The 26,204-nt window shown below is 37.8% G+C and overlaps 1 protein-coding gene across 6 annotated transcripts in view; it reads right to left on the bottom strand.

Annotated features, from left to right (window-relative positions):
• Positions 1-26,204, bottom strand: part of chd8 (chromodomain helicase DNA binding protein 8) — a 141,281-nt gene that overhangs the window by 86,458 nt on the left and 28,619 nt on the right. For all 6 annotated transcript variants that reach the window (XM_061890571.1, XM_061890574.1, XM_061890573.1 and 3 more), the window contains 6 exons: positions 6,831-7,064; positions 6,685-6,753; positions 6,557-6,612; positions 3,030-3,147; positions 2,871-2,954; positions 2,662-2,799 (listed from right to left, as the gene is read on the bottom strand). In XM_061890571.1, coding sequence (XP_061746555.1) covers positions 2,662-2,799; positions 2,871-2,954; positions 3,030-3,147; positions 6,557-6,612; positions 6,685-6,753; positions 6,831-7,064 — 699 coding nt within the window. The remainder of the gene's footprint in view (positions 1-2,661; positions 2,800-2,870; positions 2,955-3,029; positions 3,148-6,556; positions 6,613-6,684; positions 6,754-6,830; positions 7,065-26,204) is intronic.

Below are 26,204 nucleotides of genomic sequence, written 5' to 3'. Positions count from 1 at the left end.
TTCACACCTCATCTAGTTCAATATTAAAAGTCAACAGTCAAACAGGATTTTTAATATTACTTAATTGATTCAAAAAAATTCCAGGGATTCCCAGGATTCCCTTTTTTCCGTCAACCACTTCTTCCACATTTTTCAACGCACTTCAACCATTCCACCTCTTAATCAGGACAAAAATGAAGTTGTTTTTTGAACTGGAAAAATTCCCGGTTTTCGCATAATTCCAGGAATTCCATTATACCATTTGTCAATTAAAAATTGTTCTACTTCAACATTTCTCCAACCATTTGAAAAAGTCCAACACCAACCATTTAGAACATTCACATATTTTTAAACATTTTCAAAAATATTACTGCTTTTCCCAAATTTCCATCAAATTCCCATTTAAATGAATGGGACATTTTTCAAAGTTCCACAATTCCCACATTTTTCATCCATTAATAATGTTAATATTATTAATGAATTAATAATGTTACTACTTCCACATTTCTCGACCGATTAGAAAAATTCCAATAGCAACAACCATTTAAACTCAGAAAATTCAATTTTTTTTTTAACATTTTCCAAAAAAATTCCTGCTTTCCCCAAAATTCCAGGAATGCCATTTTTTCCATTTCTCAATTAAAAATGTTACTACTTCAACATTTCTGGACCGATTTGAAAAATTCTAACACCAAAAACCATTTCAACTTTTTCAAAATTTTCCCCAAAATTCCCGATTTTTCCAAAGTTCCCATCAAATTAAAAACGAATGGGACATTATTCAAAGTTCCACAATTTTTCATCCAATTCAAACTGTTCCAACTTCAAAATATTCAGCCTGTTCAAAATTGTGTGGTGGCCTTCAACAATTCAAAAAAATTCCCAAATTTCCATCAAATTAAAATGAATGGGACATTTTTCAAGGTTCCACAATTCCAACATTTTTCATCCAACTCAAACTATTCCAACTTCAAAATATTCAACCTGTTCAAAATTGTGTAGCGGCCTTCAACAATTCAAAAAAATTCCGGGTTTTCCAAGAATTCCCAGTTTTCAGGGACATTATCCCCATTCAGAATGAATTGTCCATTTTTAAAAATTCCACAATTTGCACATTTTTCAGCCCATTCAAACCATTCCACCTTCAACACATCCAACCAACACTTTCCCAAGTCCCAAAATAAATTCAGTTTTTCCGGGAAATTTAAACTCTTCAACAATCAATCAATGTTTATTTATATAGCCCCAAATCACAAACGTCTCAAAGGACTGCACAAATCATTACGACTACAACATCCTCGGAAGAACCCACAAAAGGGCAAGGAAAACTCACACCCAGTGGGCAGGGAGAATTCACATCCAGTGGGACGCCAGTGACAATGCTGACTATGAGAAACCTTGGAGAGGACCTCAGATGTGGGCAACCCCCCCGCTCCAACATTCAAACTATTCTTACATTCATACTACATGTCAGCATTTCCCTTCGACTTCCGCATTGGAGTATTTCTCTCTGGCACTCACCGAGGGTGGACGCTCCCCTTTCCTCTCCCTTATCTCTCCTGCTTGCTTCTTTGTTTTGTCTTAACTTTCTTGTTGCCTCTTTTTGCACTGCTCTCCAAATCTAAACATTGGAACTATTTAACTGGCCTCAACAAAATTGACAAGATCTTCGGTTTGGGGGAACCTGCTGTCGTGACGAAGCGGTTGTTGCTGGACACAGGACGGACTCTTGGGAGAAGAAGGAGGGCCGCGTGCCTGGCGACCCTTTTCTGTCGAGGACGTGAAGATATCTACCTATTCGGAATTATGACAACAGGACATCTGCTGATTGGAGTAAGCGTTGCTCTGGTTTGTCGACAAATTGGAAGTTGCTGGCAGTCTTCAAAGTACCCCAAAGCTGCGGGAAGAACTGTGGATTACACCGGACTGTCTACCCCGCAGTTTTTGAGGACCAGTCATAGACAATTTTAGAGTGAAAATCAAATTTTATTTTCACTCGCAAACAAATCATGTTAACTTAGATTTTTTTCCCTGGCTTCGAGACTCTCCCGAAGATCACTGCAGGAAGACACAACAAACTCCCTTTTTTGTCTCTCATGGACACACACCTGTTGTTGTGAATTTTGGACTAGCGACGGCAAATACATCAAGGCCGCGGAACAGAGACACACTATGGGCTTATACACACACACAAATATACGCCACACATACACCCACCTGTCCCCCAATCCAACGCCCTCGACGCAATCCCGTAGGGGTGATGAATGGATGGTCAGCGCCTGAGAGCTGCGACCTACCACCATGACCTTGAACTAACCTTCCCTCTGTTGCTAGATATCTCGAGATGTATGTTGTAATATGTACATGTGCTTTGCTAAGGAGGTTTTTTTCTCACTCCAAACTGGACCCCCTTAGGAGCCCAGTCTGGATTGTATTTTTTTTACTTCCCCAGCGTTTACCTTTTTCCCATCTTTTACAGGGCGCCTTATGGCGACCCATCAGCGTTCTTGTTCTGTAACCCTGCACACTGTTTGTTTGTCTAATCTTGAACAGGTTTGTGCTGAAAACAAAGTTTCGTTGTACTTGTTGCAATGACAATAAAGACCTACCTACCCACCTATTCAAAAGTCAACAGGATATTTAATATTACTTAATTGATTACATACCACTTGGATTACTTACCGTTCTCTTGAGACGGGGTTGCCGGTTTAGGAGTTTGCGGAACTCTTCCACTTTTCCCTCGTCCACGTCCTCCTTCAGCTCCCATGTGGCGTCTTCATAAGGCAGGGAGCACCACTTCACCAAGTAGTACACCACAGGCTGGAGGGAAAATGGAGTGTTACATGGCGCACGTAAAAATAAAAGTCCCTTTTCGGTGCGGGTTCTTCTACCTCGCCGTTGTCTTTGTCTACACTGTGCGACTCGTCCAGGATCCTGTCCACTTCCACGTAGTCCGGGTTGAAGAGCTCCTCCTCCTGCTCAAACGCCACCTGGGTGTAACTTCAGCAGAACGGGTGCGACCCAAGTGTCCCCCCCCCCACTCCTCTCACCTCCTGGAAGATATGCCTCATCTGCGCATGTTTGGTCTTGAACCTTTTGATCTTTTGATGGATCCTCTTGTCCTTCTCCAGCTGCTCCAAGCTGGCCCATTCACAGTGCAAGTAGGAACTGGGAACAAGAAGGTGAGCGCGTGTGAGTCCACTCCATTCCAGTGGAAATAAAGCGGACTGCCCCAAACCCGGCACAAAATAAAATAAAATACTCTTATCTCATTTTAACAGTGTTCAATTTGATGGAAAACCTGCTTTGAAATCACAAGTCAAGCAGATATTCAAGTATTTTTTAATTCAAGCATATTTTTTTTTTTTGTAAAATATGATAGTACAATATTGTTGCATTATTAGATTATATTTTAATTTAAAAGATATACAACTGCATTCAGTACAAATATTTTTTTTCTGTCTAAATGGAGATACAGAAAGATGAAGTAGTTTGACGCATAATATTAAACTAAACTCATTTTAGAAGGGGGGGGCCACATGGAGACAAATCTACTCCCAAGTGGGCCGGACTGGTAAAATAACGGCACGATAACTTAAAGGGGAACATTATCACAATTTCAAAAGGGTTAAAAACAATAAAAATCAGTTCCCAGTGGCTTGTTGTATTTTTTGAAGTTTTTTTCAAAATGTTACCGGTCTCGGAATATCCCTAAATCAAGCTTTAAAGTGCCTTATTTTCGACTCTCTATGAAGAAACTGGCCATTTCCCTGTGACGTCACACAGTGCTGCCAATGTAAACAATGGGAATACCACAGCAAGATATAGCGACATTAGCTCGGATTCAAACTCGGATTTCAGCGACTTAAGCGATTCAACAGATTACGCATGTATTGAAACAGATGGTTGGAGTATGAAAGTATTGAAGAAGAAACTGAAGCTATTGACGCTATTCATAGCCATAGCATGGCCGAATAGCTGCGTTAGCATTGCCGGTAAAATGTGCGGACCAAATGATCAGGACTTTCGCATCTTTTGACACTGGAGCAACTTAAATCTGTCGATTGGTAAGTGTTTGTTTCGCATTAAATGTGGGTGGAAGGAAACGTAATATAGTTGCAAATGCATCTGCAGGTTATCCATACATCTCTGTGCCATGTCTGCTCTAGCACCGCCGGTAAATAGCATGTTAGCATCGATTAGCTGGCAGTCAACATCAACAAAACTCACATTTGTGATTTCGTTGACTTTATCGTTGCAAATGCATCTGCAGGTTATCCATACATCTCTGTCATGTCTGCTTTAGCACCGCCGGTAAAATGTGGAGACACTCAATGGGGGTCTGGCGGCAGACACTTTGGCATCTTCGGGCCAGTGGTGCAACTTGAATCCCTCCCTGTTAGTGTTGTTACACCCTCCGACAACACACTGTCGAGGCATGATGTCTCCAAGGTTCCAAAAAATAGTAAAAAAAACGGAAAATAACAGAGCTGGGACCCGGTGTTTGTAATGTGTTGAAAATGAAAATGGTGGGTGTGTTACCTCGGCGACGTCACATTCTGACGTCATCGCCTCCAGCCCGATAAACAGAAAGGCGTTTAATTTATAAGGGACGGCGTGGCGCAGTGGGAGAGTGGCCGTGCGCAACCCGAGGGTCCCTGTTTCAAATCCCACCTGGAACCAACCTCGTCACGTCCGTTGTGTCCTGAGCAAGACACTTCACCCTTGCTCCTGATGGGTGCTGGTTGGCGCCTTGCATGGCAGCTACCTCCATCAGTGTGTGAATGTGTGTGTGAATGGGTAAATGTGGAAGTAGTGTCAAAGCGCTTTGAGTACCTTGAAGGTAGAAAAGCGCTATACAAGTACAACCCATTTATCATTTATTTATCATTTAATTTGCCAAAATTCGCCCATTTAGAGTTCGGAAATCGGTTAAAAAAATAGATGGTCTTTTTTTCTGCACCATCAAGGTATATATTGACGCTTACATAGGTCTGGTGATAATGTACCCCTTTAAAAATAAAAACAACTTCAGATTGTTTTCTTTGTTTGAAAATAGAACGAGCACATTCAGAAAATGTACAAATCATAATGTTGTTGGGGTTTTTTTTGCACTTACATTTTGCGGTTAATAGTATTCTACCTTTGTCGTTATTTATACTTTCTACATAAATGTGATAATGTTCATCAGTCAACTCATTGGTGTTCATTTTCAATCCATCAAGAGAACAAAATTATATCAAAATCAAATTAGAGAATTTTATTTATGTAGTTTGCTCATTCTCTTCGACTGGTGCACTAATGTGGTTTATTTTTTTTTTACATATGTACCATCATCTACAAAGAAAAAATTAATATTGTGACATCTAGTGGACACAATCAGAACAGCGGTTTCTTTCATTCAAAAATTTCGGCTCATTTCTATACTTTGCAAACTCATCCCGCGGCCCAGAAAAAAACTGTTCAAGGGGCCGGATCCGTACGTTTGACACCCCTGCTTTACAGGATATACATTTGTGGTCAAACTTTTACATACACTTATAAAGAACATGATGTCATAACTGTCTTGAGTTCAATTTTGGTTACATCTGACATCACATGGACAAAGATAAGACCTTCTGGAGGAAAGTTCTGTGGTCAGATGAAACAAAAATGGAGCTGTGTGGCCACAATACCCAGCAATAAGTCTGGAGGAGAAAAGGTGAAGCCTTTAATCCCAGGAACACCACTTCTACTCTCAAGCATGGGGGTGGTAGTATTATGCTTTAGGCCTGTTTCGCTGCCACTGGAACTGGATTCATTAAAGGGGAACATTATCACCAGACCTATGTAAGCGTCAATATATACTTTGATGGTGCAGAAAAAAGACCATATATTTTTTTAACCGATTTTCGAACTCTGAATGGGTGAATTTTGGCGAATGAAACGCCTTTCTGTTTATCGCTCATGTGGTGATGACGTCAGAACGTGACGTCACCGAGGTAATACAGCCGCCATTTTCATTTTCAACACATTGTAAACATTGGGTCTCAGCTCTGTTATTTTCCGTTTTTTCGACTATTTTTTGGAACCTTGGAGACATCATGCCTCGACGGTGTGTTGTCGGAGGGTGTAACAACACTAACAGGGAGGGATTCAAGTTGCACCACTGGCCCGAAGATGCCAAAGTGTCTGCCGCCAGACCCCCATTGAATGTGCCAGAGTGTCTCCACATTTTACCACCTTGTGTGTGGCTTGACTCGATTTTCTATTCATTTCACAACGTACGGTGGTGAATAAGTGTGATTTTTCATTTAAAACACAAAATTGTTTGGGTGACCCCAAACTTTTGAACGGTTGTGTATACTTTTGACCAAGTCACATTTTCAGTAGAGCCATAATAAATTCATAAAAGAAGCAAACTTCATGAATGTTTTTTGTGACCAACAAGTATGTGCTCCAATCACTCTATCACGAAAAGAAAAAAGTTGTAGAAATAATTGGAAACTCCAGAGAGCCACGACATGATGTTCTTTACAAGTGTATGTAAACTTTTGACCACGACTGTATATTTTCGGTCAAGGCTGTTGGAACTTACTAGTTCTTGTACTTCACAAAGAATTCCTCGACGTTGGTGTACTGGCCTTGGAAGACCTAGGAGAGAGTAGCGGTCATTAGGTTTCAATTGAAAAGCTTCAATGAATGAAACAAACTGAATCAACATACTTCTTTCTTTGTTAATCGCATGGAAAGGACTTTATCCACAATGGCCGCGTCTTCTTCACTTGGGTTTTCCTGCAAAGCGAAGACAGCCAATGAAGCCAGCGACTTACAGAGCGTGCAATGTCAGTCTGAAAATAAGTTCCACACACCACGAAGAACTGTAGGCCAGGCATGCCGTCGGCGTCGAACGCCATTTCCTGGTGGCCGCGAGCTGCGGCGGCGGCGGCTGGCGCTGCCACCACAGGCTGCGTGCTGATGGAGGCCACGGCCGCCGTGGTGGTCATGACATCCACGTCCTCCTGCTCGTCCTCGTCGTCGGTTATCTTGATGTCCAGGTCTTCTGTGTACTTCTTTCTCTTCACCACGCGGTTAGAGCGCCGTTTCTGGGTGAGGGAGATGTCAATGTGTTAGTTTCGACTTGGTCTGATATAAGTGAGGTTTATTTCATACACGTAGAGGTCAACATGCAACCAGAAGCCTCAGGAATGACTCCCTAAATCGGGCTCTTCTGGTGCTTTTTCGAAAATTTGTGAAAACAGAAAAAGTATATATTTTTTTACTTCATATGGTTTCTTTACAAGGACAAGCATGACACAAACCTTCCCAATTGTTAGAAATCCCACTGTTTATATCAAACATGCTTGACTGATGAGTATTTGGAAAGCGCCGTTTTGTCCTAAATATCCAGCAGGACTCATGGGACTGGAACCGGAGTAGGTATTTTGGACAAAATTGGAACTTTTGACCATTTGGGCCGCCTTTTTCCCTCTTCTTCCCCGCCTTCCTCTGCAGTTGGGCGTATTTAGGTGAGGCAGAGGGTTCCACCAGGTGTCCCCAAGGAATGGGAGGCCTTTTGGGGCCCTAGTTTGGCATATGTTGGTGGGGCAGAGGGTTCCAGCAGGTGTATTGGGGGAATGGGAGGCCCTTTGGGGCCCTATTTTCAGACAGTTTGGCGTATTTTGGTGGGGTGCAGGGTTCCAGCAGGTGCTTCCAGGGAATGGGAATCCTTTTGGGGCCCTATTTTCAGACAGTTTCGCATATTTTGGTGGGGTAGAGCAGTGGTCCCCAACCAACGGGCTGCAGAAGAATTTTTTATTAAAACAATAAATAAAAAAATAAATAAAAATATATATATTTTTTAATCAAATCAACATAAAAAACACAAAAACCTCCCTTTTTCATAACAAAAACGTCCCTTTTTTTATGACAAATAAGAAAGAAAAAAAAAGGACCCCCCCGGGCCGCGGGACAAATTATTAAGCGTTGACCGGTCCGCGGATACAAAAATGTTGGGGAACACTGGGGTAGAGGGTTCCAGCAGGTGCTCCCAGGGAATGGGAGGCCCTTTGGGGCCCTGTTTTCAGACAGTTTGGCGTATTTAAGTGAGGCAGAGGGTTCCAGCAGGTGTTCCCAGGGAATGGGAGGCCTTTTGGTCCCCTAGTTTTGCATATTTTGGTGGGGAAGAAGGTTCCAGCAGGTGCTCCCTGGGAATGAGAGACCTTTTGGGGTCCTATTTTCAGACAGTTTCGTGAATTTTGGTGGGGTACAGGGTTCCAGCAGGTGCTCCCAGGGAATGGGAGGCCTTTTGGGGCCCTATTTTCAGACAGTTTTGCGTATTTTGGTGGGGTACAGGGTTCCAGCAGGTGCTTCCAGGGAATGGGAGACCTTTTGGGGCCCTATTTTCAGACAGTTTGGCGTATTTAAGTGAGGCAGAGGGTTCCAGCAGGTGTTCCCAGGGAATGGGAAGCCTTTTGGTCCCCTAGTTTTGCATATTTTGGTGGGGAAGAAGGTTCCAGCAGGTGTTCCCTGGGAATGAGAGACCTTTTGGGGTCCAGGGAATGGGAGGGCTTTTGGGGCCCTATTTTCAGACAGTTTCGCATATTTTGGTGGGGGTAGAGCAGTGGTACCGGGCCGCAGAATAATTTTTTATAAAAAATAAATAAATAAAAATATATATATATCTTTTTAATCAAATCAACATAAAAAAACACAATATACACTTACAATTAGTGCAAAAACCACAAAAACCTCCCTTTTTCATGAAGAGGGTTCCAGCAGGTGTTCCCAGGGAAAGGCCTTATTTTCAGAAAGTTTTGCATATTTTGGTGGGGCAGAGGGTGCCAGCAGGTGTTCCCAGGGAATGGGAGGCCTTTTGGTGCCCTAGTTTGGCATATTTTGGTGGGGCAGAGGGTTCCAGCAGAAGTTCCCGGGTAATGGGAGGCCTTTTGGGGCCCTAGTTTGGCGTATTTTGGTGGGAAAAGGGTTCCAGCAGGTGTTCCCAGGGAATGAGAGGCCTTTTGGGGCCCTAATTTCAGACAGTTTGGAGTAATTAGGTAGGGAAGAGTGTTCCGGTAGGTGTTCTTAGGGAATGCGAGTCTTTTTTGGGGCCGTATTTTCAGACAGTTTGATGTATTTTGGTGGGGTAGTGGGTTCAAGCTGGTGTTCCTGGGAATGGGAGGCCTTTTGGGCCACTATTTTCAGACTGTTTTGCGTATTTTGGTGGGGCAGAGGGTTCCAGCAGGTGCTCCCAGGGAATGGGAGACCTTTTGGGGCCCTATTTTCAGACAGTTTCGCGTATTTTGGTGGGGTAGAGGGTTCCAGCAGGTGTCCCCGGGGAATGGAAGGCCTTTTGGGGCCCTATTTTCAGACAGTCTGGCGTATTTAGGTGATATTTCCAACGATACTTGATTAGAATTCTTTTAAGAGACGTGCTCAAAAACTTCATATGAATTTTTCAGATGGCTATTTTAAACAATACTATCAATCCTTTAAAATTGAATACAGACGTTGCGAAGTGTTTTCCACAGGAGAACAACTTAAAGTTGCCATCTCCGATTGTCCAGGAGTGAAATCGTCTGACACCAATGACATGTATTAACTTAAAAATAAATAAATAAATAAAACAGGTATTTCTTGGTGACAACACCACAACATTTAAATTACCAAAGATTCTTATGTGTTCACGGCAAATATTCAAACTACTAAAAGTTCCTCATCCGCTCAGTGGCCTTGTGGTTAGAGTGTCCGCTCTGAGATCGGTAGGTCGTGAGTTCAAATCCCCGCCGAGTCATACCAAAGACTATAAAAATGGGACCCATTACCTCCCTGCCTGGCACTCAGCATTAATGGTAGGAATTGGGGGTTAAATCACCAAAAATTATTCCCGGGCAAGGCCACCGCTGCTGCTCACTGCTCCCCTCACCTCCCAGGGGGTGATCAAGGGTGATGAGTGAAATGCAGAGAATAATTTCGCCACACCTAGTGGCCCCACTTTTAACTCTTTTTTTCAAACGCTTATTTACAGTAAGTCATTAATTTGACCTGGTCAAATTAATTGTCTTAGTAAGTCAATTTAATTTTACTAAGTCAAAATAATGACATACTTAGTATCTCAGGTAACTAAGACTGTTTTGTATTTACTTTACGGAAAAAATATGGAGATATATATTGTAACATTGCCATTCAGCATACGGAGCGGAAAACTCAGCCAAAAACTGTAGGCTTCTTCACGCGACGAAGCCGGCCTACTTCACCACAGTCTGTAGTCTATAGTCTACTGATGAGATGGAGACTGTTCCTTAGACCCACCTGGCCGCTTCGTCCCCTTCCCCCTGGAGAGCCACCACCTTAAACTAACAAATATTGTGGGGAAAACACTGCCAACTATACGTCTTGAACTTTACTAAGCACTTTTTTCTTGTGTTGTTTCAACATAGCTTCGATCTGCACCGGCAGAAGTGTAGCACAAGTCGCGAGTAAAAAAAAAAACAACCAAAACAGCCAATCGAGGCAGAGTATAGAGACAGTACTGTGTTTTCCGGACCATAGGGCGCACCGATGAATGGTCTATTTTACTCTACTATAGGGCGCATTAAAAGAGTCTTATTATTATTATGATTATTTTGTGTGTCCCGTGAAAACACGTCCGACCCGAACTCTAATAACTATAGTTCCTCGGATGAATAATGCAAACTCACCGGTATGTATTACCGCTTTCATGGCGAGTTTACTGACAGATATGAGTAAGAACTTGACACTACTTTATATTACAAATGGCAACAGTGGAAGAAGAATGTCCCATAAGAAGATAAAGGAAAAATAAGAAGTTTATCGACTACGGCAGGGGGCACCAACGCGGTGCCCGTAAGGACCAGATGAGTCGCCCGCTGACCTGTTCTAAAAATACCTCAAATAGCAGCACTTACCAGTGAGCTGCCTCTATTTTTTAAATTTTATTCATTTATTAGCAAGCTGGTCTCGCTTTGCTCGACATTTTTGATACTAAGTGAGACAAAACTTAAATAGAATTTGAAAATCCAAGAAAATATTTGAAAGACTTGGTCTTCACTTGTTTAAATAAATTCATTTATGTTTTTACTTTGCTTCTTATAACTTTCAGAACGACAATTTTAGAGAAAAAATACAACCTTAAAAATGATTTTAGGATTTTTAAACACATACCTTTTTACCTTTTAAATTCGTTCCTCTTCTTTCCTGACAATTTAAATCAATGTTCAAGTAAATTAATTGTTTGTTGTTGTAAAGAATATTAAATACATTTAAATTTAATTTTAGCTTCTGTTTTTTCGACGAATAATATTTGTGAAATATTTCTTCGAACTTATGATTAAAATAAAAATATTTTGGAAAATCTAGAAAATCTGTAAAATCAAATTTAAATCTTATTTCAAAGTCTTTCGAATTTCTTTTAAAATTTTTGTTCTGGAAAAACTAGAAGTAATTATTTGTATTTGTTAGAAATATAGCTTGGTCCAATTTGTTATATATTCTAACAAAGTGCAGATTGGATTTTAACCTATTTAAAACATGTCATCAAAATTCTAAAATTAATCTTAATCAGGAAAAATTACTAATGATGTTCCATAAATTATTTTTTTATTTTTTTCCAAAAGATTCGAATTAGCTAGTTTTTTTGTTTTTTTTGGGCGGTATAGCTCTGTTGGTAGAGTGGCTGTGCCAGCAACTTGAGGGTTGCAGGTTCGATTCCCGCTTCCGCCATCCTATTCACTGCCGTTGTGTCCTTGGGCAAGACACTTTACCCACCTGCTCCCAGTGCCACCCACACTGGTTTAAATGTAACTTAGATATTGTGTTTCACTATGTAAAGCGCTTTGAGTCACTAGAGAAAAGCGCTATATAAATATAATTCACTCACTAATTCACACGCTAGTTTTTTGTATTAATTTTTCTCGGTTGAATTTTGAATTTTAAAGAGTCGAAATTGAAGATAAACTATGTTTCAAAATTTTATTTTAATTTTTTTCGTGTTTTCTCCTCTTTTAAACCGTTTAATTAAGTGTTTATTTCATCATTTATTCTCAACAAAAAGCCTTCCGTAAAAGGAAAAAAAATGTACGACGGAATGACAGACAGAGATACCCATTTTTTTATATAATTAGATATATTTATTAAAAGGTAAATTGAGCAAATTGGTTATTTCTGGCAATTTATTTAAGTGTGTATCAAACTGGTAGCCCTTCACATTAATCAGTACTCAAGAAATAGCTCTTGCTTTCAAAAAGGTTGGTGATCCCTGGACTACAAACTACAAAGGCGGACGCTGGCAGTTTTAGAGGATTTATGCAGATCCCAAATACAGATCAGCAGGTACCAGAAGGTAAGAAAAGTTGCTTTTGCAGAATATTGCAAAACAAAACGCCAGATAATGTCTTATCTTATACACACACCATAATAACACCTGTTGGAGTTGCAAAATTCCGGGAATGTTCAAAGTTGGAAACTTTCCATGAGAATTAACGGGAATATTTGGGAATACACATTAAGAGCAACATGCTATATCTTGCAGCATGATTATTAGCTGTAACAGCTTGATTTAATGCAAATTCAGTAGAATTTCAACCCTGCACTGTGCATTCATCCATCACATGCACAGATCATTCCCAGCATGCTACACACTACAGGCCACACTAGTATTTGAGCCCAAGGATTTCATCCAGTTAGGTAAGTTTTGCTGATATTACTGGGGTAAATATATTTGATGTACGGTATTTAAGTTTAATAGAGGTGTAATTGCTTGTTACTATATGACTGTAGACGACTCCAGCAGACATTCACTCAAGCTAGATAGCCGTTCCTGTACTTGTTCAATTATTTTGGGGCCAATATCTCTAGCTGGCTAGGTTTATGTACCACCAGAGTCTCATAATGAACCGAAAATATTTCTCCGTTAGCCCTGATGCTAATTTTCTCTATGTTAAGTCCCATTCATTTATGCTAGCAACGTTAGCGACATGATTTTACCTTTTTGGTGGTCTGTAAAGTTCAACTAGTAAATACTAAATCAAAAAGGTGTAGTTTCCTCTGCCTTCTGTTCTGCGAGCCATTGTGTTGTCATAGAAGAATGTAGGTTATAGTTTGATTTAGCAAGCTGATTGAGTGTTCATTTATTCATCTAGCCTATTTCTATTCATTTGTCCATCAGTGAAATATTTTTAAAGACTACTCCGATTGTTTAGCGGACTATTTATATATCCGTATATGGCATTGCATTAGTGTTTTATTCTATAGGATAAGATAGACTGTGCCCAACTTTGAATAATCAAAACAATTGTCAAAATTTCCAAACTTCCCGAGCTTAACTTCCCGTGGTAAATGAAGTTAAGCTCGAAATGCACCGGAAACTTTCCACCCCTTTGCAACGCTAATACCCGCGGGGTTTCCCACACATTCATTTATTTGTGGCGGCCCGCCACGAAAGAATTACGGCCGCCACAAATAAAAATTAAAATAACTTTTTTTTTTTCCCCCCGCCTTTTGACTCGCTTGACCGCTCATAAAAGCAATGGGACTCTGTGAATGGAGCTGGTAGTTTACATAATATATATCCATCCATCCATCCATTTTCTACCGCTTATTCCCTTTTGGGGTCGCGGGAGGCGCTGGCGCCTATCTCAGCTACAATCGGGCGGAAGGCAGGGTACACCCTGGACAAGTCGCCACCTCATCGCAGGGCCAACACAGATAGACAGACAACATTCACACTCACATTCACACACTAGGGCCAATTTTAGTGTTGCCAATCAACATATCCCCAGGTGCATGTCTTTGGAGGTGGGAGGAAGCCGGAGTACCCGGGGGGAACCCACGCATTCACGTGGAGAACATGCAAACTCCACACAGAAAGATCCCGAGCCTGGATTTGAACCCAGGACTGCAGGAACTTCGTATTGTGAGGCAGACGCACTAACCCCTCTGCCACCGTGAAGCCCACACATAATATATAAATATTATATAAATATGTACATAAAGTGTTGTAATTATATTCCAACGCCGCGTTCTTCTTGGTCATCGCCGCCCCCAAACCCCCCCGCCGCCTGACCACTCCACCACAAATAGATGCCTGACCTGTGGGAAACTCTGTACCCGTATGTTGAAGCACATCAAACGGTGCAGCCTACACTTATCAGGGTTTCCCGCAGCACTTTGTTGTTAATGCGGCTGTCTTAACAACAAAGAGCCAGTCTTAACAAAAAAAAAAAAAAAGTCTTAAGCTGCTCTTCTTAGTTCTTAGAACAGGGGTAGGGAACCTATGGCTCTAGAGCCAGATGTGGCTCTTTTGATGACTACATATGGCTCTCAGATAATTATATTTATATAGCCCTAGTGTGTGAATGTGAGTGTGAATGTTGTCTGTCTATCTGTGTTGGCCCTGCGATGAGGTAGCGACTCGTCCAGGGTGTACCCCGCCTTCCGCCCGATTGTAGCTGAGATAGGCGCCAGCGCCCCCCGCGACCCCAAAAGGGAATAAGCGGTAGAAAATGGATGGATGGATAGCGCTTTTCTCTAGTGACACCCAATATCTAAGTTACATTTAAACCAGTGTGGGTGGCACTGCGGGCAGGTGTGTAAAGTGTCTTGCCCAAGGACACAACGGCAGTGACTAGGATGGCGGAAGCGGGAATCGAACCTGGAACCCTCAGGTTGCTAGCACGGCCACTCTACCAACCGAGCTATGGCGAGTAATCATGTAATACTCTTCTATATCAGTAGGTGGCAGTCGGAAACTAATTGCTTTGTAGATGTGGAAAACAGCGGGAGGCAAAGTGCAGGTAAAAAGGTGTCTAATGCTTAAACCTATGGCTCTAGAGCCAGATGACTGCATATGGCTCTCAGATAAATCTTAGCTGACATTGCTTAACACGATAAGTAATGAATAATTCCGCTGGTAATCCCAGTTTCAAAACTAACATTCAAATTATAAAACATTCTCATGCATTATAATCCAACCATCCATTTTCTACCGCACCTGTTCAAGATGTCGCATTAAATGGTAAGAAGTATTGTATGTATTATTGGTTAACTTTTATAATAACAATGTTGTTAAAAAGAATAAGAGACTTATTATACTTAAAAATGCACAAATTTAGTTGTATTCAGTGTTGAAAAATGTTATATGGCTCTCACGGAAATAAATTTTGAAATGTTTGGCTTCCATGGCTCTCTCGGCCAAAAAGGTTCCCGACCCCTGTCTTAGAAGAATAACTGAAATATTCTTGATTGACCAAAAACATTGTCTTCTAAACGGATTTCTTAATAAAGACAAAAATAAATAAAAAGAGCAAAAGCAAAGCCCAACATCGCATCTTAAAAGTAAACAATCATTTATTTATTTATTACTCTTCTTCTCCAGAATTTGGCACGCTCTACCTTCCACATTTTTCTTCCAATTCAAACCGTTCCAACTTCAAACTGTCCAGCCCACTCAGGAACCGCGGGCTTTTCCTTGACCAATTTCAAAAGATTTCCCAGATTTCCAGGTTTTCCGGGACATTTTTCCCAATTCCAAATTAATTGTCCATTTTTCAAACATCCACCATTTCCACATTTCAACCGATTTTTAACCATTCCACCATCTTGGGAATTCAAAGTACTCTTTTTCCAAGTTAAAAAAAAATCCAGGATTTTCCAGAATTCCTGTTTTTCCAAAGCCCTATTTGCACCTTTTTTTTCTGGCAACTACTCCTTCCACGTTTATCAACGCATTTCAACCTTTCCACCGTCAAAAAATTCCTCTTAATCAGGAAAAAAAAATTTTTTTATGAACTTGAAAAAATTCCTGTTTTCCCTAAATTTCGTAGTATCATTTCTAAATTAAACATGTTACCACTTCAACATTTCTTGAAGCCAATGTGACATTTTTCAAAGTTCAAAAAAATTCCATGATTTTCCAGAATTCCAGCTTTTCCAAAGACCTATTTCCACCTTTTTTTTCTGGCAACAACTCCTTCCACATTTTTCAACGCTTGTCAACCAGTCCACCGTCAAAACATTCCTTTTAACCAGGTAAAAAAAACAAAGATTTACGAACAGGAAAACTTCCCGGTTTTCCCGAAATTCCAGGAATTCTGTAATATCATTTCTCAATTCAACATGTTACTACTTCAACATTTCTTGACCGATTTGAAAAACGTCAACACCAAACATCTCAACTCATTCAGATCATTTAATTTTTGTTACCATTTTCAAAAAAATTCTCACTTTTCCCCAAAATTCCCATTAAAATCTCAACGTTCCCCAAAAAATTCCAGGATTTTCCAGAGCCCTATTTCCACCCTTTTTTCTGGTAACTACTCCTTTGACATTTTTCAACGCATTTTAACCGTTCCCCCATCCAAACATTCCTCTTGATCAGGACAAAAATTTATTATTATGAACTGGAAAAAAAATTCAGTTTTCCCGAAATTCCATGATAACATTTCTAAATTCAACATGTTACTACTTCAACATTTCTTGACCGATTTGATAAATTTCAACACCAACCATTTCAACTCATTTAGACCATTTAAGTTTTTTTGACCATTTTCCAAACAATTCCCACTTTTCCCAGAAATTCTCAATTTGGGGGGAAAATCTCATTGACATTAATAGGATATTTTTCAAATTTCCCCAAAAATTCCAGGATTTTCCAGAATTCCTGGTTTTCAAAGACCTATTTCCACTCTTTTTTTCTGGTAACTACTATTTTGACATTTTTCAACGCATTTTAACCGTTCACCCATCCAAACATTCCTCTTGATCAGGACAAAAAGTTATTATTATGAACTGGAAAAAAAATTCACAGTTTTCCCGAAATTCCAGGAATTCCATGATAACATTTCTAAATTCAACATGTTACTACTTCAACATTTCTTGACCGATTTGATAAATTTCAACACTTCAACATTTCTTGACCGATTTGATAAATTTCAACACCAACCATTTCAACTCATTTAGACCATTTAATTTTTTTCACCATTTTCCAAACAATTCCCACTTTTCCCCGAAATTCTCAATTTTGGGGGAAATTCCCATTGAAATTAATTGGATATTTTTCTAATTTCCCAAAAAATTCCAGGATTTTCCAGAATTCCTGGTTTTCCAAAGACCTATTTCCACCCTTTTTTCTGGTAACTACTCCTTTGACAATTTTCAACGCATTTTAACCATTACCCCATCCAAACATTCCTCTTGATCATGACAAAAAGTTGTTTTTATTATTAACTGGAAAAAAATTCACAGTTTTCCCTAAATTCCAGGAATTCTATGATAACATTTCTATATTCAACATGTTACTACTTCAACATTTCTTGACCGATTTGATAAATTTCAACACCAACCATTTCAACTCATTTAGACCATTTCCATTTTCCAAACAATTCCCACTTTTCCCCAAAATTCTAAATTTTGGGGGAAATTCCCATTGAAATCAATTGGATATTTTTCAAATTTCCCAAAAAATTAAAGGATTTTCCAGAATTCCTGGTTTTCCAAAGCCATAACTACTCCTTCCGCATTTTTCAACGCATTTCGACCGTTCCCCCGTCCAAACATTCCTCTTGATTAGGATGAAAAGTTGTTTTATGAAATGGAAAAAATTCACATTTTCCCGAAATTCCAGGAATTCCGTAATAACATTTCTCGATTGAACATTTTACTTCTTCCACATTTCTTGACCGATTTGAAAAATGTCCACACCAACCATCTCAACTCATTCAGACCATTTAAGTTTTTCACCATTTTCAAAAAAAAAATCCCACTTTTCCCCGAAATTCCCAATTTTGGGGGGAAATTCCTATTGAAATCAATGAGACATTTTTCAAAGTTAAAAAAAAAAATCCAGGATTTTCCACAATTCCTGGGTTTCCAAAGCCCTATTTCCATCCTTTTTTCTGAAAACTACTCCTTCCACATTTTTCAACGCACTTCAACCGTTCCACCTTCAAAACATTCCACTTAATCAGGGAAAAAAACTAAGTTTTTATCAAATGGAAAACATTCCCGGTTTTGCCGAAATTCTAGGAAATCCATAATATCATTTCTAAATTCAACATGTTACTCCTTCAACATTTCTTGACTTATTTGAAAAATTTCAGATCCAACTATCTCAACTCATTCAGACCATTTAAGTTTTTTAAAATTTTCAAAAAAATGCCCACTTTTCCGCGGAATTCCCATTGAAATCAATGGGACATTTTTCAAAATTCAAAAAAAAATTGCACAACTTTCCAAAATTCCTAGTTTTCCAAAGCCCTATTTCCAACCTTTCTTTCTGGCAACTACTCCTTTCACATTTTTCAACACATTTCAACCATTCCACCGTCAAAACATTCCTCTTAAGAAGAAAAACTAAGTTGTTTTATGAGCTGGAAAAAATTACCGGTTTTCCTGAAATTCCAAGAATTCCGTGATACCATTCCTCAATTCAACATGTTACTACTTCAACATTTCTTGACTGATTTGAAAAATTTCAGCACCAATTATCTCAACTCATTCAGACCATTTAAGTTTTTTAACATTTTCAAAAAAATGTCTACTTTTCCGCGGAATTCCAATTGAAATCAATGGGACATTTTTCAAAGTTCCAAAGAAATTCCAGGATTTTCCAGAATTCCTGGTTTTCCAAAGCCCTATTTCCACCCTTTTTTCAGGCAACTACTCCTTCCACATTTTTAACGCATTTCAACCATTCCACCGTCAAAACATTCCTCTTAATCAGGAAAAAAAAAAAGTTTTATGAAGAGGAAAAAAATCCCTGTTTACCCGAAATTCCAAGAATTCCGTAATACCTTTTCTCAAACATGTTACTACTTCAACATTTCTGAACCATTTGAACATTTTCAAAACCAACCATTTCAACTCATTCAGACCATTTAGGTTTTTAACCACTTTCAAAAAAAAAAATCCCACATTTCCCCAAAATTCCCAATTTTGGGGGGGAAATTCCCATTGAATGGGACTTTTCTCAAAGTAAAAAAAAAATTCAAGGATTTTCCAGAATTCCTGCTTTTTCAAAGCCCTATTTCCACCCTTTTATCTGGCAACTACTCTTTCCACATTTTTCCAGGCATTTGAACTGTTCCACCATCCAAACATTCTTCTTAATCAGGAAAAAAAATAAAATTTGTTTTATGAACTGGAAAAAATTCCCGGTTTTCCCAAAATTCCAGGAATTCTTTAATACCATTTTTCAATTCAACATTTCTTGACCGATTTGAAAAATGTCAACACCAACAATCTAAACTCATTCAGACCATTTAAGTTTTTTACCATTTTCAAAAAAATTCTCACTTTTCCCCAAAATTCCCATTGAAATCAATGGGACATTTTTCAAAGTTCCCAAAAAATTCCAGGATTTTCCAGAATTCCTGGTTTTCCAAAGCCCTATTTTAACCCTTTTTTCTGGCAACTACTCTTTCCACATTTTTTAACACATTTCAACCGTATCACCGTCAAAACATTCCTCTTAATCAGGGGAGAAAAAAAACAAAGTTTTATGAACAGGAAAAAATTCCCCATTCACCCGAAATTCCAAGAATTCCATAATACCATTTCCCAATTCAACATGTTACTATTTCAACATTTCTCGACCATTTGAAAATTTTCAAAACCAACCTTTTCCACTCATTCAGACCATTTAGGTTTTTAACTATTTTCAAAAAAAAAAAAAAATCCTACTTTTCCCCAAAATGCCCAATTTTTGGGGGGGAAATCACTATTGAAATCAATGGGGCATTTTTCAAAGTTTAAAAAAAATTCAAAGATTTTCCAGAATTCCTGCTTTTTCAAAGCCCTGTTTCCACCCTTTTTTCTGGCAACTACTCTTTCCACATTTTTCAACACATTTCAACCGTTCCACCTTCAAAACATTCCTCTTAATCAGGAAAAAAAGAAAAAGTTGTTTTATGAACTGGAAAAAATCCCTATCTTTCACAAAATTCCGTAATACCATTTTTCAATTCAACATGTTACTACTTTAACATTTCTTGACCGATGTGAAAAATTTCAACACTCAAGTTTTTTTTACCATTTTCAAAAAAAAAATGCCACTTTTCCTTGAAATTCACAATTTTGGGGGGAATCCCCATTGAAATCAATGGGACATTTTTCAAAGTTCCAAAAAATTCCAGGATTTTCCAGAATTCCTTGTTTTCCAAAGCCCTATTTTCACCCTTTTTTCTGGCAACTACTCCTTCCACATTTTTCAACACATTTCAACCGTTCCACCGTCAAAACGTTCCTCTTAATCAGGAAAAAAAAAAGTTGTTTTATGAACTGGAAAAAATCCCTGTTTTTCCCGAAGTTCTGTAATACCATTTTTCAATTCATCATGTTACTACTTCAACATTTCTTGACCGATGTGAAAAATTTCAGCACTTAAGTTTACCATTTTCCAAAAAAAATCCCACATTTCCTTGAAATTCACAATTTTTGGGGGAAATTCTCATTGAAATCAATGGGACATTTTTCAAAGTTCCACAACTCCCACATTTTTCATCTGATTCACACCATTCCAACGTCAAAATATTCAGCAAAAATTCCAGGGTTTCAGTTTAACTTCAGCATTGGAGCATTCACACGCAATTCCTCCAGGAATTGCCTCATCTAGTTATTTTTATAGTATTGTAATCACCATTTTTAAATCATAACTCTTAACTATGTTATGTAAAACATATTTTACAGCCCTTTGTTTGAAACTGTATGTGAACTGGGCTTTTATATCAAATTAAACTTACAAAACAAAAAAGACACGAAAGAAATAGCTAACAAAAAATAAATATGCCCTTGCATAGTGCCTTCTAAAAGTGGAAAGAAGTGGAATAAAATAAAGAGTATGCACAGTGTAGGACATGTCTTTGCCAAATAAAACGTTATTCATTCATTATTCAACGTTATGCATCCATTATTTATAAGTGTTTTTGAGAGGTGGATGGATATGGGGTCCCTCGGTGCACCGTTGATGTTTCGGGAGTCTGTACGTTGGAAGCGGGCGGACCGCTCTGTGAGCAACCATAACTCCATTTAATTTATTAATTTCACGCCGCGGGCAAACAAAGGGAAAAAAAAGGGACGTTTTTTTTTCAATGCTTAACCTGTCGCCGTAATTTGATTTGTTTAAATGTGCACGACAACGCAGCTTTGCAGCGCAACTTGTGGCGTTTGTTGGTTTATACGCGCTGTCTTGGGAACGGTTAAAATTGGGATTGTTCTAAAAGAGAGAAAGTCACCAATGTAATAATGTGTTTATTTTTCCAGAGTATTTTTTATGGCTACAGGTACTCTTACTCGCTTTCACATGAGTCCACGGTCTTTCGGTCGCCCCCTGGCGGTTGTGTAAGTACTTCAATATCCAGCGCAGCCTGTTTTTTTAAATGTTAGTATCACCAGTGATCACCCTCATTTTTTTGATTGATATATTTTTATATCTTTTTTTAAATGTTAATATTGCCAGTGATCACACTCTTTTTTTTTTTTTAGATATTTTTAAAAATGTTAATATATCCGGTAATCACCCTCATTTTTTTTTTTGTGATTGATATCATTTTTAAATGTTAATATCACCAGTGATCACCCCAATTTTTTTTTGATTGATATATTTTTGTATCTTTTTGAAAATGTTAATATAGCCAGTGATCACCCTCATTTTTTTTATTGATATATTCTTATATCTTTTTTAAAATGTTATTGCCAGTGATCACCATAATTTTTTTATTTTTATCGATATATATTTATATCTTTTTTTTTTAATGTTAATATCACCTGTGATCACCCTCATTTTGTTTTTAGATTGATATATTTTTATATCTTTTTTTAAATGTTAATATCACCAGTGATCACCCTTATTTTGTTTTTTGATTGATATATTCTTATATCTTTTTTAAAATGTTAATATCAAAAGTGATCATCCTCATTCTTTTTTAATTGATATATTTTCATATCTTTTTTAAAATGTTAATATCGCCAGTGATCATCCTCATTTTTTTGATTGATATATTTTTATATCTTTTTTAAAATGTTAATATCACCAGTGATCACCCTCATTCTTTTATATATTTTTTAAAAATGTTAATATCGCCAGTGATCACCTTCATTTTTTTTGATTGATATATTTTTATATATTTTTTAAAATGTTAATATCACCAGTGATCACCCTCATTTTTTTTGTTTGATATATTTTTACATCTTTTTTAAAATGTTAATATCACCAGTGATCACCCTAATTTTTTTAAATTGATATATTTTTACATCTTTTTTTAAATGTTAATATCACCAGTGATCACCTTCATTTTTTTTATTGATATATTTTATATCTTTTTTAAAATGTTAATATCACCAGTTATCACCCTATTTTTTTTTTTAATTGATATATTTTTATATCTTTTTTTAAATGTTAATATCACCAGTGTTCACCCTAATTTTTTTTGGATGGATATATTTTTATATATTTTTTAAAATGTTAATATCACCACTGATCACCCTCATTTTATTTTTCATTGATATATTTTTATATCTTTTTTAAAATGTTGACATCACCAGTGATCACCCTCATTTTTTTTTAAATATATTTTTAGATATTTTTTAAAATATTAATAACACCAGTGATCACCCTCATTTTTTTTCATTGATATATTTTTATATCTTTTTTAAAATGTTGACATCGCCAGAGATCACCCTCATTTTGTTTTTTGATTGATATATTTTTATATCTTTTTTAAAATGTTAACAACACCAGTGATCACCCTCATTTTTTTTTATTTATATATTTTTATATATGTTTTAAAAATTTTAAAATCACAAGTGATCACCCCAATTTTTTTTTATTTAGATATATATACATATATATATATTTTTTTAAATACTAATATCGCCAGTGATTACACACATTTTTTTTTGGATTGATATATTTTTACATGTTTTTTAAAATGTTAATATCAGCAGTGATCACCCTCATTTTTTTTATTGATATATTTTTATATCTTTTTGAAAAAATGTTAATATCGCCATATATCACCCTCATTTGTTTTGGATTGATATATTTTTTTAAATGTTAGTATCACCAGTGAATACCTTACATTTTTTTTGATTGATATATTTTTATATCTTTTTTAAAATGTTACCATCACCAGTGATCACCCTCATTTTTTAATATCTTTTTAAAAATGTTAATATCGCCAGTGATCACCCTCGTTTTTTTTTTTTGGTTGATATATTTTTATATCTTTTTAAAATGTTAATATCCCCAGTGATCACCCTCATATTTTTTTTCGATTGATATATTTTATATTTCATTTAATCGTAGCGGCCAAAATGGTGATCACCATTAAAATGTGATTAATTGTGCAGCACTAATACGACATCACGTCTGTTTTTCTTCTTCGCTGCTTAATTCACGTTATTGTCAACCAGCTTGAGCGTAGCATTAAAACAAGTGACAGTGAGTGGGAATGTATACAGAGCACCGGTATTTTTTGGTACCGGTTCCTAAATAGGTCAGTCCATGATAGGGTTGTACGGTATACCGGTATTAGCATAGTAGCGTGATACTCATGAATCATATTCGGTACTATACCGCCTCTGAAAAGTACCGGTCCACCCACGTCGTGTAATTGCTGGTTTACGAACAGAGGAGCATGTTTGGCAGCGCACACACACTGAGTACTTACAAGCAGACATAGAGTGGAGACAGAAAAGGGAGAACGGACGCATTTTGGCTTAAAAACTAAGGATAAAGGTGAAGTTATAACACTGAAACTCCCTCACTAATCCTCGCCTCCAAGGCGACGAATAAAGTATGTTTCTTACAAGTATTATTATCACTGCAGGACGAGCAATAGCTAAACATGCTTCACAACACACTGTAGCTCACCGGCGTAAACATGTAAACAAACGCCACGGGTGGATCTATGCCTGACATCCACTGTAATGATACCAAAGTACAGGAGCGTATCGAATTGATACTACTATGATTACGTCGATATTTATATCACGAGATCTTCTTTCGTTTTGTTTAAACTTTATAGTACTGTATGTTTGAAAACTCAGTAAATATGTCCCCGGACAAATGAGGACTTTGAATATGACCAATCTATGATCCTGTAACGACTTGGTATCAGATTGATACCCAAATTTGTGGTATCACCCAAAACTAAGAGAAGAATAAGTGATTATTACATTTCAACAAAAGTGTAAGTAGAACATGTTAAAACAGAAAATAAGCAGATATTAACAGTAAATAAGCGAGTGGATTAATAATCCATTTTTACAGCTTGTCCTTTATAATTTTGACAAAATAATTGGTAGATAAATGACACAATATGTTACTGCATGTCAGCAGACTCATTAGGAGTCTTTGTTTATTTACTTACTACTAAAAGACAAGTTGTCTAGTACGGTCACCATTTTATTTAAGGACTAAATTACAATAATAAACATATGTTTAATGTACCCTTCGATTTTTTCCTAAAATAAAGCCAATAATGCCATTTTAGTGGTCCCCTTTATTTAGGAAAGTACCGAAATAGTTCAAATTAAAATATTGATATCGGGACAACATTAGTCCATGTGTACCGTGAAGATTCTGGACTAACTATACCGCTTTTTGTTCGAGCTGACCGAGGTAATTATGACACGCTGTCAGATTCAGTTCAGCTGCGGCTGCTACACATTAAAACTCAGCTTTGAATCATGACAAATAAGGCAGCAACACCACACAAAAGTTTGGAACGCAGAAATATTTCTTCAAAGTCATGCACAGTGTCAGTCTGAATTGAACAAACTTTACTCACGACCGCGTTTTATGAGCCGTCCTCCTAGCGATCCTTTAATCCACAATCTAATGTAAATCCACTCAAAAAACTGAAAAATATAGGTAATATAATAATCCATAAAGTTGTTTTCAAGCAAGATAGCATGGACAATCAGGCATTACACCTGCTCACTGAGTCTTTTTATTTATATAATACACACACACACACACACACACTCAGTATGGCTTCCGGTCCGTCACTCAAATACGTCCGTGTGCAACATAAACGCAAATAATTCCTATTGTTACAAAAATGCACACCCATATAACATGCTATTTGATTGTATTGATTTAAATTGTGTATTTGATTAGAAATGTCACGTAAAAGGTACGAATGAATGCCATACATAAATATTACTTCCAGCTGAGTGTAATTATAATGAATATAAACAGTGACGGATCTGTTTGCGCATTACAAGACGATGATATAAAACTGTCTTTTAAAGGGGAACATTATCACAATTTCAAAAGGGGTAAAAACAATAAAAATCAGTTCCCAGTGGCTTGTTTTATTTTTCAAAGTTTTTTTCAAAATTTTAAACCTCCCGGAATATCCCGAAAAAAAGCTTTAAAGTTCTTGATTTTCGCTATTCGCGATGCGACTGTTCATTTCCCTGTGAAACAACATGGTGGTTACCACAGCAAGATATAGCGACATTAGCTCGGATTCAGACTCGGATTTGAGCCGCTTAAGCGATTCAACAGATTACGCATGTATTGAAACAGATGCTCGGAGTATGGAGGCAGATAGCGAAAACGAAATTGAAGAAGAAATTGAAGCTATTGAGCGAATAGCTATTGACGCTATTCGGCCATAGCATGGGTGTACCAAATGAGGTGACCCATAGCATGGCTGCCTTATTAGCATCGCCGGTAAAATGTGCGGACCAAACGATCAGGACTTTCGCATCTTGTGACACTGGAGCAACTTAAATATGTCGATTGGTAAGTGTTTGTTTCGCATTAAATGTGGGTATCTAGTTTCAAATGTACATACAGCTAGGGAAAATAGCATGTAAGCATCGATTAGCGTAGCATGTTAGCATCGATTAGCTGGCAGTCACGCCGCGACCAAATATGTCTGATTAGCACATAAGTCAACATCAACAAAACTCACCTTTGTGATTTCGTTGACTTAATCGTTGCAAATGCATCTGCAGGTTATCCATACATCTCTGTGCCATGTCTGTCTTAGCATCGCTGGTCAAATGTGCAAAGGGGGTCTGGCGGCAGATTTCTAGCCAGAGGTGCAACTTGAATCCCTCCCTCTTAGTGTTGTTACACCCTCCGACAACACACCGACGAGGCATGATGTCTCCAAAGTTCCCAAAAAATAGTCGAAAAAACGGAAAATTACAGAGCCGAGTCCCGGTGTTTGTAATGTGAATATGAAAATGGCGGGTGTGTTACCTCGGTGACG

Source organism: Nerophis ophidion, linkage group LG28 (genome assembly GCF_033978795.1).
Source record: "Nerophis ophidion isolate RoL-2023_Sa linkage group LG28, RoL_Noph_v1.0, whole genome shotgun sequence".
NCBI lineage: Eukaryota > Metazoa > Chordata > Actinopteri > Syngnathiformes > Syngnathidae > Nerophis > Nerophis ophidion.
The sequence above is the reverse complement of the archived record's forward strand: the minus strand, read 5'-3'. Positions and strand labels throughout refer to the sequence as shown.